General features: G+C 44.5%; 2 protein-coding genes across 2 annotated transcripts; one reads left to right on the forward strand and one right to left on the reverse strand.

Annotated features, from left to right (window-relative positions):
* Positions 1–305: 305 nt before the first annotated feature.
* On the forward strand, positions 306–3115 carry LOC119277063 (protein CURVATURE THYLAKOID 1C, chloroplastic-like). The gene is made up of 6 exons (XM_037558271.1): positions 306–581; positions 673–764; positions 2040–2126; positions 2206–2268; positions 2391–2428; positions 2836–3115. Exons 1-6 carry the CDS (start codon positions 458–460, stop codon positions 2888–2890), a joined length of 459 nt encoding a protein of 152 aa, XP_037414168.1. The 5' UTR covers positions 306–457; the 3' UTR covers positions 2891–3115.
* Positions 3116–3237: 122 nt separating this feature from the next.
* On the reverse strand, positions 3238–10898 carry LOC119277062 (protein tesmin/TSO1-like CXC 5). The gene is made up of 8 exons (XM_037558270.1): positions 10486–10898; positions 9679–9783; positions 8585–8762; positions 5957–6310; positions 5021–5118; positions 4828–4922; positions 3864–4271; positions 3238–3790 (listed from the first exon to the last, which is right to left on the reverse strand). Exons 1-8 carry the CDS (start codon positions 10896–10898, stop codon positions 3594–3596), a joined length of 1848 nt encoding a protein of 615 aa, XP_037414167.1. The 3' UTR covers positions 3238–3593.
* Between the last annotated feature and the right edge of the window lie 6566 nt (positions 10899–17464).

The following is a 17464-nucleotide window of genomic DNA, read 5'->3' on the forward strand; positions in this document are numbered from 1 at the left end:
TTTTTGCCCTCGGCTAAATAGTGATCTAAACGCTCTTATATTTCTTTATGGAGGGAGTATAATATTTTTTTGTAAACTTGATCAACCTTCCAAAATTTAGCCGGGTACAGAATGTTAATATGCTTTAATATGGAGGTAGTACAACAACTCCCCGCAAAGACTCTGAGCAGTACAGCTCTTCTTTGAAGTGGAAAATGAGTAGTACAACAAACAGTACAGCAGCACTTCTGACCATGAAAAGAGCACAGAACAAAAGGGGGCAATCTGCAAACCTGCCATCTGATGGAGTGTTAGTGGACTAGGGAGCTCGCTCTCACATCCGCTGCTGCCTGCCTGCTGCAGACGACGGCCAAACAGTAGTTTCCCCGGGTGCTCCACGCACCATCCTCCGGACGCGCCTCCCAGCTCCTTCGTAGCTACCTATCCTGCGACAATACCCAGGCGGGGGATCCTAGCCATGATGGCATGTGCCCTCTCCATCGCCCAGCCTACCGCCCTCGCGCCGTGCGGCGGCGGCGGCGGCGGCAGCAGCAAGAGCATCCCCAGGAATCTCCCGAAGCTGCGAAGCCCCATGGTTTCAGGTAATTCATCTGTAGCAACTACCGTGCTCCGGATGCAAAATTCACCACGTCGTCGTGGTTCACTGCGTGCTCTGCAATGTGTCACGCGCAGGCAGGATGAGAAGTCGCGGTGTCGTTGCCAGGGCTGCGCAGGACAGTTCAGAAGCCTCCTCCGGGAGCGTCGTCAAATACGTCAAGAGTTCGGTGAGTCTCCTCCCATCTCTCACTATATATGATGTTGCAATTTGCCAGTAGGTTCCCTAGGAAAATTTTGATTTCCGCATCAATGGTTTATAAAATGCTATCCAACAAGCGTTCGCTGTAGGTGGATGGCAAAACGAACGTTTTTTGCGGCAATTTACGTTGCGGGAACATGCCGATTCCTTCAAACTAACGACATTTTTTTTAGCAAAATCCTTTGTTGCCGGGAATTGCCATGTGTTTCTGAAGAAATTGCCATGCGTGTTCTGAAGAATTTTCCACAAAAACATTCGCAAATGTCATTCCTCCTAGCGAACGTTCGCTGGCCAATGGGGTCCTAAATTTTTATATACCCATGTTGAGAAAGGAAATAAACGTTTGCGAGCTGCGTTTGGCTACTTTTTTTTTGTTAAGATCGCTCCTTTGTCCAAGTACCGCATAAAGTACCGCATAAATTCTTTGATTTTAAACAGGAGTGTTAGTTTCCAAATGCATATCCTATGCAAGACATGATCACCATTGATGAGATTCACATACATATAGTTAACGGATTAGGCATCCATAGTATGTGATTTCCGATGGAAAGCATCATGGTCTTGAGATAAGTTGAACACCATCAATCTATTAAACAAATGAAGCCATGTCGTCATGTCCATTTGTCGTGAGAGCTCACCGAAATGCAATATTCAGTTGGACCTCGCCAAAAACCAAAGCAACGGAAATGTGTCATAGAGCATTGGTACGCTTGTGAGAATAGCATTGATAATGACAGGACTACCTTCATAGGATAGGATAGTGATGGATTGGGATACCGAGATACCGACATAGAAGTGAGTTCCTAAAAGTTAAATGTGAGTTTCACACACCATTGAAGTTTAGCAACGAGGAAATGTCGGCAATATAGCCCTCTTGCTCCATCCAAACTCCACTGGTATAAGGCTTGGGCTTGAAGTGGACCGCAATTATTTGTGTTGCAATATTGGCCTCCTTAGGTTTTGAACTTAGAATCTTTTAGTACCGATACCATATTAAGTCAGCAAAAGGTTCGGACTATATACTGCCAGAACATAGCTCATCTATATTTTAAAATTTCCTGAGAAATTGTTGCAAGTCTTGCGGGGACAAAAAGACTGTCGCCAGTGTTTCTATGAAGTACTTATGTTATTTTTTATGTCGAATGGAAGATATACAAATCAAATAGTTATTTCAAATTGTTGTTCCATCTAGGCTTCTTTCTTGTAAAATGAAGGAAACTGACAAACATGAAAACTGAAACAGTTCAACACTACTGAAGACATATTTGCTCTAGCGGGTATCGGCTTTGCAGCCATTGCGGCATTCTGGGCTTCCATGATGCTTATTGGGGTAAATTGCAGATGCCCAATCTTCAACTATGCAACGAGATAAACAAAATCAATCTGATAATCTATTATCTCAACTTCAGGTCATCGACAAGCTCCCTGTTCTCCCTCTTTTCTTCGAACTAATCGGAATAGCAGTTGCATGGGTGAGTTTTACCCAAGATCCTCAACTGTAACATTGCCATTTTTAAATGAAGCTGTTATCTTTGTATTACCACAAGTCCACATGTCCCTGGCCTCACTCTATAGCTCATGCCGACATTTTCAGTGGTTTATCTACGGGAACCTCCTCTTCAAGCCAGACAGGTAAACCTCAATTGTTCTTTCTTGAACACTTGTGCCAAAGTTGTGGAAACATATATCTATCTGTTTGAGAAAATAGTGCATAGAAAATGGCAAAACCAACCAGAGCTCTGTCTGAAAATACCATCTTTTTTGAATAACTGATGAGAAGAAACTGATAGCTACTTCACCATGTTGTTCTATGACATTTTCAAAGAAAGTTTCATGCTGTATTTCCACCACTAGCGTAACACTCTCATTCTGGCTTGTGCCACATCTGCATCATCGATAACTTTTAACGCACAGGATGGCACTTACTTTTGAATGAAGAGCTTGGTATACGTGTAACTGTGATTCTATGCACCATTACTACAGCTCAAGATACTATTGTACTTTGTTGATTTACTAACATGTACATTCATTCTTCGCAGGGAAAAGTTTCTGGAGAACATCAAAAGCTCAGTATCTCGAATCTTGGGGCAGTAACTTCGCCGCGAAGACAAAGTACATCCTGCCTACGACATACATTTTCTTTGGGCCTGTCAGAAAACATTTAGCTGTGCGCTCATGTTAGGCATCTGCGTCACCGTTGTCCGTTCTAGATGTAATACGCTATCTCCTGTACAGGTTAAATCAAGCATTCTTCTGGTGGCAAAACTTGAGTGTTTGTTCTCCCCTCATTAATTTTTCAGCGTAATGTTTGAGACAACATTGAATGGTAAAGTCAGAAACCCCTGGCTCATGCATTTTGACGTTGGAATTTCGCAGAAAAGCGAGAAAATAACTGAGCCCCCAACAAACTAGACTTGTGGCGCAAGTGTTGCAAGATCCCAGATGAGAAATGATCACTCATAAGTGTAGCATGTCTTGCTAACGGGGAAAGGAAACATATGGTGTTACAAGGCACAGTTTCATCCTAGCTTATATTAGTATGACGATTGGAGAGAAGAACTTCACCATCAAAACACTAAAAAAGAAGAAGGAACTAAAATGGTACACAACAACTTGAGGCTAAAGGCGACTCTAGGACTAAACTATCCAAGATTACACTTATTCTGACCAAGGAGAATAAATAGGAACTTCTTTAACCTAAATTAAATCATCAAGACAGGTACATGCCCCCGGTCAACCTGTTAGAAGGTGCACAAACATGATGATTCTTGTACCCCAAATACAGACCTGAGGCGAACTATGTGTTCTCAGGCTTCAGTCTTTTGTCTAAATGCCCACTCGAAGTGTTCCCAGCAACAAGATGTTTGCTGGAACTCTGAGGAAATGTTTTTACAACAGGTACATCTACTTTTGGATACGGTATCCGCAGGGCACCATTTACCTGCCCTGGATGCCCGGTCACTTCAGATCTGATTGCCATGGAGTACTTCTCCTCTGCAGGTTGGAAATGGTCAGGACCAAACCTATCCAAGTTTTGCGAAGCATAACGCTAGGATGTTTGATGTACCTTTCATTCTACCGTATTGCACAAGCTTACGCAGGCAATCGCGGAATTCTGTCAACACACACCTTTCCTGCTCTGCATACAGTTCCGACCGGTTCTGATCGACATCTATTGCTGATGGAGCAACAGCATTTTGAGAAGTTGCAAACATAGCATCTTGTTCATCACACATCAACGCAAGTGTTCCAGGAGACATTGGTCTACTGGACTTCTGGTCATCAGTGCAATCAGGTCTGGAATCATCTAGAGATGCCTTGCCCATATCAGTTCCTCCACTTGAATGATCATCAATTGATATTTTTCGATGATTTTGATCTTTACTTTTGCCTTCTCTATCATGGTTTGTCAATGCTAGGGAACCTCCCACTCCATCTTCCTTCTCTGCAACCTTCTCTTCCTGGATTTTCCGACCTAATTTTCAATGTTTTCCAATGAGGCAGCATCATCGTCAAATTTATGCTACACATTAATTTGGTTAGCTTAAATTACAAAATAAAAAGTAGCAACTGAAGACAATCATAGAACAGCTGCAAAGACTTGGTGTTTAATTTGAGAAGTGCCAGGTGTCATTATGGCGACCATCACTCACAAGTGGACCCCATGTACTGTAAGATTTCGACGGGAACAAGACAGTGATCCTGACCACACTGTGCAGTGTTAGCAAACTATATAACTATATACTGAAGCTGAGATGCACTGAATCAAGTACGTGGCAGCTGCATATACATATGGTGTTCCAAGAAGTTGCATAACACTAGTAGGATCCAAATCCAGGGCTCAACAGAAGGACACTTGGAATTGGATGCAGTCGTGCAACAGGTAAAATTTAAAATGAAGAGGCTCTGATCTGTTGGAGTTGATTGAATATCTATCACAAATGTATGTCATGCACAGTTCAAGATCATCAGGAATATTTCCTGTAACACACTGGAAAAGGGGAAACTAAATACGATGCCAAGAGCAATACCAGTATATGCCTTAGCAGCCTGTCCCGATACTGTCACCAAAAGTTTACATAGCTCCTTTACATCCCCCGGCTGAATAATATCCGCTAAAAGAGGCCTATAAGGATGACAAACCAATCAATACAAAACAGATAGGTTGCCCTACTCGAGGAAAACAAAAATTTCTGCAGGTAGAAATTCAGAGTTGACAGTTACCTGTAGGTGACTTTAAAGGGCCCCATCATATGAGGATGCGCAGACTGGCCTATTGGAAATGAACCATCAGAGGCCATCGCGTTCTTCTGATAAATAACCTGATTAAAGTATAAATTATATACAGCAACCTTCTCAAAATCCCATAATAACTCTTGCTGTAAGTAGCATTTGACTGTCTCTTTGGTTAGTCAGATTTTATTCTGAAATCTATTCTAGATGAGTCAGAAAGGTGACGATATCATCCAATATGCACCTTCTGCTAATTTTTCTTCACAGTTATTAAAGCCTGAGTTCATGGTAGTGGTGGTGCTTCAAACCCATCCCACCTCACCCATCCCTAAAACTCATCATCGAAAGAAACTAACTTAACAAATTACTTAATCACCTCCCAAATTTCTCTAAAAATGGAGCACTTGACAGGGCATGGCTGTGGAGCTGTTGGCCAAGCACGACTAGTAGCACAGCCATAGCCTGGAGCAGGCAGAGAATGAGGTGACATGATTTCTTTTATTCACAGAAAGCACAGGTGCTCAGCTACTGAATTATTATACTTCCATAGTTACCCCTTTCAGATATCTCAGGGCATAAAATCGGTGAGGTAGTCAACACAGACACACAAGCATGAGGTTGATTTACTTAAGTAGCAAAGCATGGGATGCCAAAAGGTAATGTGCATCACTCTGCTTGGGATATTAATAGCGAAAATGAACTTTTCCGGCCATGTACTGACAATGTAAGCCAATTAGTAGGTCACAAGTGCACATGCACAAATTATCAACTCACTTCATGGTAAGCACATCATAATATGGAATTTCCTAGTGATGGAATGGATCGCTTAACCTTACCTCTTAAGTCAATAGTTGAAAGCACACTATGCACAGTTAAAGAGATTACAAACACTGCAGAGCAAGCTTAAATAGTAGAAATGGTCGTTACCTGAGATAGTTGACCATTCCTGATAGCTAAATGTTCCTTGGTCGAAAGGTCAAGTGAAGAATCGATGTGCTTTCTCTTCCTAGATGTGGAAGGCGACGACAATGCAGTTGCTCCAATAGCACCATTTACTGCTGCATTTGCTGCTTGTTGCATGTGAATGACATTTTTGTGATCAAAATTAAGATGTTTTCTATCTTCACTCCCGTCGAAGTTCTTGCAATCCATACACTTGCAATTTTCAGAGCATAGTATATTAGCTTGGAAGCATTCGCAGTATTTCTTGAGGCATCCTGACTTCTTGCAGTGGCACCCTTTATTATGCTTCCCTATTAAAGGGAGATCACCAGCTACCTCCTAGCAAAGGGACTAGTATTAATTACACATATCACTGAAGCACAAATCAGATAAATGGCCTAGATGAGAAAATACAATAATGAAGACGTCCCTTGTGCGGACAGCAAAAAATTTAATGATAGTCTAAGCCAACATTTATTGAATAAGACTTTAGCTTTTTACAAACCAAAAATAATAATCATGCTGAGCCTCTGACTTCTCTGGGAAACATAATTATTGTTTCAGATAAGCAATAATGCAAATTTTAGGTGGAAGGAAGGAAACTGGCAGCTCCATCTCAGTGGTGAAACAACTGTAAGTGACAAATATTTTAACTGGAGATACTAGATCTACACTTTGTCAGATTAAAATTTTGACAAAATGGCTGTCAATAGTGTCGTGGTTTACAGGTCTAGTAATAACTAGAAATAACATATGTACTAGTGGCCAATGAATCCAAGACAGATGGCTCAATGGTTTTCGAGTTCAGGAGTTGGCTCCTCTCCTGTATGACCGGGTGTCGAGGCACATCAGGAGAGCACACACAGTTCAGGAGGCGGTGCGGCTTCGCACTTGGGCTACTGACCTCGGGCCGGACCTTACCGCTGATGTGCTGCATCAATTCTTCGAGCTATGGACAGCCATGGATACTGTGCAGCTAGACCAAGACTCTACTGACAAGGTGGTGTGGTCTTGAGAGGGTGATGGCGAGTTTTCCGCACGTTCAGCATATGTGGCGAAGTTCTGGGGCCAGGAGGTGGTCCCAACAGCTGATTTCACGTGGACGGTGGAAGTCTAAGGCACCACTCCAGTGACGTTTCCTCACTTGGCTTGAGTTGCGGAATAGGTGTTGGACGTCCAACAGGCTTGCAAGAAGGGGGCTCCCGCACCATGATTCTTGTCCGTTCTGCGATCAACAGGAGGAATCCATCAACCACATCCTCCTCGACTGCGTTTTTGCCAGAGATGTGTGGGCTACTATCTGCCAGGCACTAGGCAGACCGGATTGGGCGCCATCAGTCGAGGATAAGCTCGGTGAGTGGTGCATCTCTAGGCTCGCGGCTGGGCATCATGTGAAGGACGTACGGGCTATCATTGTGCTTACCTTCTGGACGCTCTGGAAGCATCGAAATGCAATAGTCTTCTATGGGGCTACACCATCGCACCTATAGGTAGTCACTGCTGTCGACAGGGAAGGCAGGCACTGGCGGCAGGCAGGCATCCTGAAGGGGGGCCTCGACTCCTTCGGCATGTTAGCAGAGTCGGTGTATTTGAGAGAGTAGGCCTAGTTTAACTTCGGTGGACGTGGGCCGGTTGTGTGGTTTGTAAAAATGTTGTAACAATGTGGGTGGAGGGGCTCTTTCCCCGCTCTCTTCTTTAGACCCTCTTTGATTTAAAGGATTTCTAAAGGAATTTTGGAGGATTCTAATCCTTAGGATTTTTTTCCTCAGTGGGTTGTTTGATGCATAGGATTGCAATCCCTAGGAATTTTTCCATAGGATTCACTTGTACTAGTTTTCATAGGAAAATTCCCATGTAGGATTGAGGATAAAAATACTACGTTTTTCTTGCGCATAATCAAATGCTCATACAAATCCTGTAGGATTGAGGATGGCATGCCACTCTATTCCTCTATTTTCCTATTCCTGCATTTTACAAACCCTGCGAATCAAAGAGGCCCTAATATATGATACACACATTCGTGCGTATTCAAGAAAAAAAATACAAGAAATTAGAGTTCAACCGGCGGCAGTTTCCATTGTAATCAATCTCAAAGATGCTTCAATGCTATTTGAGAATTACAACTCACAGTTGTCAGCTTTTGAATCCTTTACAATATCCGAACAGCCAAACAGGGAAGTGCATGGACATATGTTTTTACAAAGTAATGTTTTTGACTGAAACTGAGGAAGGCTTATAGTATGAGGCAATACAACATTCTGAGAAATGATCGGAGTAAATAAACTGAGAAAAGGAAAAATAAGCTGTAAATTTCTTATATTTATATATACAGTAAAAAAATAGTTATTCAGAGAACATGTGTAACTTCCAAAGACTTCTCCTATTTAACATCAGTTAGGGTGTTGTATCAGTTTAGATGAGAGGAAAAAACTAGAACAAGTCATTGATATGTAGAAGCACTGGACATCATTTTTATCAAGTAAAACTAACTATTTAGTACTCCCTCCGTAGACTAATATAAGAGCGTTTAGATCGCTATTTTAGTGATCTAAACGCTCTTATATTAGTTTACAGAGGGAGTATTTAATAAGAGACGTGGACATCAAAACATACCATATTATTCCGATTTGTGTGTGGGCTACTCCCAATCTTAGGTCTGAACGCATCTGGATTGCGCTCCAGTGTAGCCTCTATAGCTTCACGCCTAGCCACCTCATTCTCAACATTATTAAAACAATTGGTGCAGTTGCATCCATCACAATAAATACCAGATGCAAAACATTCACAGTACCTAAGCATAGAAAACCATAAAATTCAGATTGATAGGATCAAATAGCAGTATGCAGAGACTTAAACTGAAATGAACATGAAAATGGAAACAAAAGTAGTGAACCATCAAAGCATACCATTTGTGCTTTTTTAGAAAATGTAGGTAGAAGCAGAAACTTTAGGGTTTTACAAAACTTATGAATGTTAGTAGGATACTCTTTCAATTGCTCTTCATTGTCACAATCCATCTAAACTACATGTACATGATTCGAACAGAATGGATAGCATAAAAAATAGGTTTTATTTTCAACAAATTACACAAATACTCATTTCAGACACTAATCTTATTTTGACAAAGCTCATAAAGAAACTTTAAATGACACAGCCACCCCTAAAGCATAAGTGATCCAACTCAAGATGTATAATGCTTCATAATTGTCTTGACTAGTCACGAAGTTGTTATGTCAGCTCCTTTAAAGTAACAACATTATTTCACTAGCTACAAGTTGACTACTTAATACAAAACCTTGTTCACACCAGAAGATCAGATACTCTGTCTCATCACTGATGTTATTTGTCAAGCTTAGCAACAAAATGCCATTATCATCCAGCTTTTTTTTCAAAAAGTTCCACAATCCTTACATTAGTTCTTATAAGATTTCTATGGGCAAAAAGTAAAATAAAAACAGTCAACAGGCAAGACAATGGCCTTGTGTGTATTTCCTTGTATATCTGCAGAATCAGATACATTTTACTGGATCCAACTCTATCCATAAAAGGGTCGTTCTGGAGGGAATTTCAAACATTTGGTGACTTCTAGAAGAAGTACGTGAAGGAATCGTTACATTCCTAAGAAAGAAAGTAATGTCTTCATTGGCAAGAATCACAGCATAATATTGACCTCCTGTCAAGCTAAGACACAACAAGTCTTGACTTACAGCTTCAAACATTTGGAGTGCCGACAATTGCAGCACTTCTTCTTCGTAGGTGTGCCATCTTTCCCATCATACAGCCGCCCACGTGGTTTTGGTGACTCTGGCTTCCTAAAAACAAAAGAACAGCGAGATGGAAAATTACACTTTACTTTACTTTACGAAGCCTTTTATCCCAAACAAGTTGGGGTAGGCTAGATATGAAACCCTTTCACGAGGACTTCCCAGGAGGTCACCCATCCTAGTACTACTCTCGCCCAAATGGGTTTCATACCCAAAAGACTGGCTAGTTTTTACGTTGGCTCGCCAAGCCTATCACAACCCTTAGATATGAAACCCTTTCACGAGGACTTCCTAGGAGGTCACCCATCCTAGTACTATTCTCGCTCAAATGGGTCTCACCCATCCTAGTACTTCCTAGGAGATGGAAAATTACAAAAATGAAAATTTTAAAATTATATCAATTAGGATTGTCAGAGGCCATTAGGATGTATGCTACAATTAACTAGTATAATAAATGGCAGTTAAAAAGCATCCATCTAATACAAGCAGGTATCTTTGTTACAAGGAAACACAAGTGCAAAGTAAAATTTGGGAACCAAGTTTTCAAACTTGGGTTACATGCTTAAAAAAGGACTACAGGACACCCAAGGATGTGAATCAAGAGAAAACAAACGAATTCATCGTAGCCAAGAGCCTGTCGTGCTCCTCCATACCCTCGATACAACAGAGCCCCGGAAGTGCAAGACCGAGAAGCAAAAATTTCAAAAATTGACGCAAGACGTAATAAATCTTGAAAAGGGGGGCGCTCACAAGGGAACGGCGACCGGCGGGCGCTGTACCGGCTGCGGTAGGGCCGACCGAGCCTGCGGCACGGGCACGGGCATCGCCATCGGTAGTGCCGGCCGCGGCAGCGGCGCATGCACCATCTGATGCGGCCGCATCACGGGCAGCCCCCGCGGCTGCAGCTGATGTGGCACCCCCATGGGCAACGCGGCCCTCAGCTGGTGCGGCTGCGGGTACCCGACCTGCAGCGCCCTCGGCTGCACTGTCCGGGAAGCGGCGGCGGCAGCCGCCGCCATGGCGGGGTTCCCGTAGTTGAAGTCGAGCTGCCTGACCAGCTTCTTAATCGGCGGCTGCGTGGAAACCGCGGGCACTGGCACTCGCGGCAGGGGTCCGCTTCCGGCCCCGCCCGCGCCCGCGCCGGCCTGCTCCTTCCCCGCCATCTATCCGCTCAGCCCGGGGAGCTAGCAGATCAAAAACGGCCCGGCCACCACTGGAAACGGCCGCCCAATCCGGCGCGGCCGCGGCGAGATCGCGGCCGGCGGCTCCAGATCAGGTGGGGGCGGGGGCGCCGAGGACGGGCGCGGATTGCCGCGCGCTCCGGCGCGTGCGTGCGTGCGGGAGGGGCGGCGAATGGCGGATTTCGGGAGGGCTGGGGGTGGGGGGATTAGAGGATTTTCCCTCTTGCAGCTGCTGCTTCCGCCCTTTCTCTCTCTTCCCTTCCCGTCCTCGTCCTTTCTTTGTCTCCCACTCCTAGCTTTCGAAATCAAATTCATATTCTACGGCCGGATCCCCGCGGCGGGGCCGGATCGGACGGCGGGGCGCCGCGTGCGCGCATCCTGCGGCTCGAATTCATAGGCGTGAGGTTGTTGGTTCGCTCGCCGTTCGATTGGACGGGGGCTGCGGGAATCCGGCTCGTCGCGCACGCGTCCTGCGCCGCCCCCCGCGCGCCTGACGTGTGGGCCGTTTCCGGTGGGGCGGGGCAGTCAGTGGGCGAAGTGACGTGGTGGGTGCCGGGCTGGCTTGCGGCGGACGGCGGTGCCGTCGCCATCGCCTGGTGTGGAACCGTCCTGTCGTTTACGGGGAGTTGCATTCCGGGGGAGACGCTTGGACGCGCCGTGCGCTGGTCTGGCTCTATGACACATTGAGTCGCGCGGGTCTGTGCCCCACATGTCAGCTTCTGTAGTTAGGTAGTTGTGGCGTACACCATGTATTACGGTGAGCATCTGGTGAGGGCTTTTGAGAAAGTTCCATTCATACTAGGGTTTAGTAGTGGAGTACTGTGGAGTCCGTGAGATGGGCACCGTATTTGGTTCGTGCTCGGAGCAGGAAATTGCCGTTTTCCGTAAGGCTTTGCCTACAAGGAATTGAACATTACAGTCCTCGCCGTGATGAATTTTTCTATAGTGGAGACAGTGTGTTTGCAACAGGGTCACAACATCTCGAGCCTCTGTAACTATAGTTTGTAGAGAGTTTATTTATATAAATATATATAAAAAACTTCCTTCTTTTTATTTCATCATCAGTGGCGGGGCAATAGCAATGTACATCAGATATACATCAAGCTAGCGACAACATACCCACAGATCAGCAAAACCCGCGGTATTCATGTGAATGAAAAAGAATACCTTTAGCGCCGCCCCTGGTATATATTCGTGTGAGTGTATGTGCCTACGTTGCATTTGATATGTTGTTTCAAGATATTGATGTTTTGCGTACTAGTGTCGATGGTGGCCGGCTAGTCTAGTTTGGTATTTCCTTATAAAGCGAAGATTGGTGTTGTTGAGGTCATGTGTTGCTCGACTTTTGAACTTTTGTCGTCATTGTAGCGTTTGCGATGACCTGGAAGCCAATATCCTCCATACACACCATTTAAATTCTATTATAGCATATCATCAACCTTTACTCCAAAAAGATAAAACGGCACCCGAACACTAGCAGTAACGGAATTAAGTTTTCAAAGGAGGGGCGCTACTAACTCTTACTCAATGCTCCTCTTTTTTCTCAACGGCACCGAAACTCTAGCGGTAATGGAATATGGCAGTAAGTATTTAATTTCTCAATGCCCCTTTTTTTTTACCTTTGTGGTTATTCCAAGTGCGTTGACCGATGACTTTGTGTTCAAATCCACCTCCTCCCCCATCACCAACCCCCACCATGCAAGCATACCCGCCTTATCCTATAAATCCGGAAAAATGAGATGGACTTTTCACAAATATGAGAATCTTCTTTCAACATTTTTGAAGATTTGATGATTGTATTTTATACTCACTAATTTCTTAAGTTTAATCTTGGTATTCTAGAGATTTCATCTTTGATTATCTCTTTTGTTGTTGAAAGTACATCTTTGTCCAAGAGTGGGTTTGGAATAACAAGTGATCGGGAGACTAGTGGTCAAGTGTATGACATGTTTTTTAGTCACCATAAAATGTGGGAAATGTGGTTGGAGAACCCCCTCATAGACGATATATTTAAATTCTTATGCTCGTTTGTGTTTGTTTGAGTCGTAGGAAGGTTGTACTATTGAGAGAGGTGAAATGATGATTAAGGTGTGGCGATCAATGCCTTGTTGATGAGGACATCACTACTATAGATACACCCACAATCCCTGCTGCTACAAATACTAGACCAATTAATAGAGCTCGCGCGCGCCAATTAAAATATCAGGTACTTCATGAGAATATGATGTTGCCTAAATTGAATATATTTGTTTTGCTTATGATTGAAGGGCTTAGCATGTACAAGAAGGATGAACCTTGGGAGTAGGATCAAGCATGGAGATGATGGCGCGCGTGAAGTGAACAAGAATGATGTTTCTAGTAGAGTTTTCAACACTTTGAAGCCACCACGGTGACATACAAGGACATAGACGAAATATACAAAATGTCCTTTCATATATCTCGGCCATAGCTTATTATAGGTGGCACACCACCTTATTTTTGGGTCAAGCCCATGTAATTTTGAAATACGCTTAACAGGCGGTTTTAGAGTTTGTATTAATAGGGAAACGACCTAGGACAAAATTTAGTCCCACGTTGCCAAGGGTGGACGAAAATCCCCCTCTATCTCCCTATAATATAGTTGTTAGGGCGTCGTTTTAGACTTGGGTTTTGTTTATATTAAAGTTCACTATAGTGCAATGCGTACTTCGTTTGTGTCCAACAACCAAACCAAGACATTTCAGACCCTCCCCCTCCCACACACACACTTTTAATAGAGCTTCCCTCTTCAATTCGCAATATCCAGATTGTTATCTCAACTACTTGCTTGTTCTTCATTTGCTTGCAGGAAATAGACCCATGTGGTCAGGCTGATCGTGCTCTGGCATGGTCAATGACATCTTGCAGTTGGTTTGGCGATTGCTAAGGTGCGACGTCTTCGTACATTCGTAATCGGATCCTCAAAGTTGACTTCTGCCGAAAATGATAGTTATCATCTCATCAAAAGACGGGACACCTTCGCCTCTATCACTTGTACACATTCCAAAAGACTTGCAAGTCTAACACCCCAATCACTTCTGGGTCAGTAGTAGTTAGTATCGACTGCTCTTTCAGATCTAGATTGGTCTCACAAACAAACACAAGTCTTTCCAACACATTTCTTGTTCTCGTTCGTGTGCATCCCGGAAAACTTCCCAGTTGGTCACTCATACAACTCATCTTGATATTGCTCCATACCAAGGACAATTAACCGAGAGGTTCTTAGGAGTTAGCTTCTGCAAAAGAAGATCCACCTTGTTAGTATGGGTAAAACTATCAATCCTATTAAGTTAGGATGGTTATGATACCCTGGAAAGACTTGTGTTAGTATGTGGGTTCATGTTATAGCCTAGAGGGTAGCCATGAGTAACTATTGCTAGTTTAGGGGTGGCTAGGGTGTTATATAATGGTAGCCGAGTCTACCGTCGTGGTTACATGGGTGTGTGAGGGTTAGGGACCTAGTCATGTGGTTTATGGTGTGTGTTGGCCCGTCGAGGCACATTGCATGTGTTGTCCCGTCGAGGTGCGCGTCATGGCACATGTGTCGGAAGTAGACACATGTACATGCACTAAGAAAAAACGTTCTTGTTGGATCAATGAAGACGTCTGGTCCTTTGAGTGGGGTTGATACGTTTCCAACATATCTATAATTTTTTATTGTTCCATGCTATTATAGTATCAATCTTGGATGCTTATTATGCAATCATATATCATTTTTGGGACTAACCTATTAACCTAATGCCCGTGTCAGTTGCTATTTTTTGCTTATTTTTGGCTTTTCGGGAAATCAGTACCAAACGAAGTCCAAATGCTACAAAACTTTTTGATGATTTTTCTGGACCAGAAGGGACCCTAGAAGCTTCGGGAGAAGACCTACGAAGCAACGAGGGAGAGACAAACCCGCAGGGCACCCCCAGGCTTGTGGGCCCCACGCGGCACCTCTTGACCTAATTCCACTTCTATAAATCCCTAAATATTCCAAATATATCAGCGCGCCACCTGAAACACTTTTTACGCCACTACAAGTTTTCGTTCCTTCGAGATCCCATCTGGAGATCTTCCAGTACTCTGCTGGAGGGGGAATCGATCATGGAGGGCTTCTACATCATCCTTGCTGCCCTTCGGATGATGCGAGAGTAGTTCACCAAAGACCTACGGGTCTATAGCTAGTAACTAGATGGCTTTTTTCACTGTTTGATCTCCAACACAATGTTCTCCTTGATGTTGTTGGAGTTTTATTCGATGTAATCTTCTTCTGTGGTGCATTTGTTGGGATCCGATGAATTGTGGGTTTATGGTCGGACTATTCATGAATATTATTTAAGTCTTCTCTGAACTCTTTTATGAATGATTGTTATAGCTTTGTATTTCTCTCCGATCTATTCGTTTGGTCTGGCCAACTAGACTAATTTATCTTGCAATGGGAGAGGTGTTGGAAATATGCCCTAGAGGCAATAATAAAATGGTTATTATTGTATTTCCTTGTTCATGATAATTGTCTATTATTCATGCTATAATTGTATTGACCGGAAACCGCAATACATGTGTGAATACATAGACCACAACATGTCCCTAGTGAGCCTCTAGTTGACTAGCTCGTTGATCAACAGATGGTCATCGTTTCCTGACCATGGACATTGGATGTCATTGATAACGGGATCACATCATTAGAAGAATGATGTGATGGACAAGACCCAATCCTAAGCATAGCACAAGATCGTGTAGTTCGTTTGCTAAAAGCTTTTCTAATGTCAAGTATCATTTCCTTAGACCATGAGATTGTGCAACTCCCGGATACCATAGGAATGCTTTGGGTGTGCCAAATGTCACAATGTAACTGGGTGGCTATAAAGGTGCACTATGGGTATCTCCGAAAGTGTCTGTGGGTTTGGCACGAATCGAGACTGGGATTTGTCACTCCGTGAGACGGAGAGGTATCTCTGGGCCCACTCGGTAATGCATCATCATAATGAGCTCAATGTGACTAAGTAGTTAGTCACGGGATCATGCATTACGGAACGAGTAAAGTGATTTGCCGGTAATGAGATTGAACGAGGTATTGGGATACCGACGATCGAATCTCGGGCAAGTAACATACTGATTGACAAAGGGAATTGCATACGGGGTTGCTTGAATCCTTGACATCGTGGTTCATCCAATGAGATCATCGTGGAACATGTGGGAGACAACATGGGTATCCAGATCCCGCTGTTGGTTATTGACCGGAGAACATCTCGGTCATGTCTGCATGGTTCCCGAACCCGTAGGGTCTACACACTTAAGGTTCAATGACGCTAGAGTTGTTATGGGAAATAGTATGTGGTTACCGAAGGTTGTTCGGAGTCCCGGATGAGATCCCGGACATGACGAGGAGCTCCGAAATGGTCCGGAGGTGAAGATCGATATATTGGACGAAGGGTATTGGAGTCCGGAATTGTTCCGGGGGTACCAGGTGATGACCATCGTGTCCGAAAGGGGTTTCGGAGGCCCCGACAAGCGTTGGGGGGCCTTATGGGCCAAGGGGAGAGGGCACATCAGCCCACTAAGGGGCTGAGCGCCCCTCCCACCCCATCTCACGTAACCAGGAGAGGTGGGGCGCCATCCCTAGGGCAGCCGCCCCTCCCGGCTTGGGGGGCAAGTTTCCTAGGGGGTGGGGGCGCCCAAACCCATCTAGGGTTTCCCCTATGGCCGCCGCCCCTCCCCTAGGGAACCCTAGGGCGCCTCCCCCTCCTCCCTTCCCCATATATATAGTGAGGGAGAGAGAGGGCAGCCGCACCCTTCCCCTGGCACAGCCCTCTCCCTCCTCCAACACCTCCTCCTCCTCCGTAGTGCTTGGCGAAGCCCTGCCGGAGAACCACGAGCTCCATCACCACCATGCCGTCATGCTGTCGGAGTTATCCCTCAACTTCTCCTTTCCCCTTGCTGGATCAAGAAGGAGGAGACGTCCCAGGGCTGTACGTGTGTTGAACGCGGAGGCACCGTTGGTCGGTGCTTAGATCGGATTCGGCCGCGATCTGAATCGCTTCGTGAACGACTCCACCGACCGCGTTCTTGTAACGCTTCCGCTTAGCGATCTTCAAGGGTATGAAGATGCACTCCCTCTCTCTCTCGTTGCTAGTCTCTCCATAGATTGATCTTGGTGATGCGTAGAAAATTTTGAATTTCTGCTACGTTCCCCAACAGTGGCATCATGAGCTAGGTCTGTTGCGTAGATTCTATGCACGAGTAGAACACAAGTTGTTGTGGGCGTTGATTTTGTTCAATATGCTTACCGTTACTAGTCCTATATTGTTTCGACGGTATTGTGGGATGAAGCGGCCCGGACCGACCTTACACGTACACTTACGTGAGACAGGTTCCACCGACTGACATGCACTTGTTGCATAAGGTGGCTAGCGGGTGCCAGTCTCTCCCACTCTAGTCGGATCGGATTCTATGAAAAGGGTCCTTATGAAGGGTAAATAGCAATTGTCATATCACGTTGTGGTTTTGGCGTAGGTAAGAAACGTTCTTGCTAGAAACCTATAGCA

This window comes from Triticum dicoccoides, chromosome 3B, assembly GCF_002162155.2.
Source record: "Triticum dicoccoides isolate Atlit2015 ecotype Zavitan chromosome 3B, WEW_v2.0, whole genome shotgun sequence".
Lineage (NCBI taxonomy): Eukaryota > Viridiplantae > Streptophyta > Magnoliopsida > Poales > Poaceae > Triticum > Triticum dicoccoides.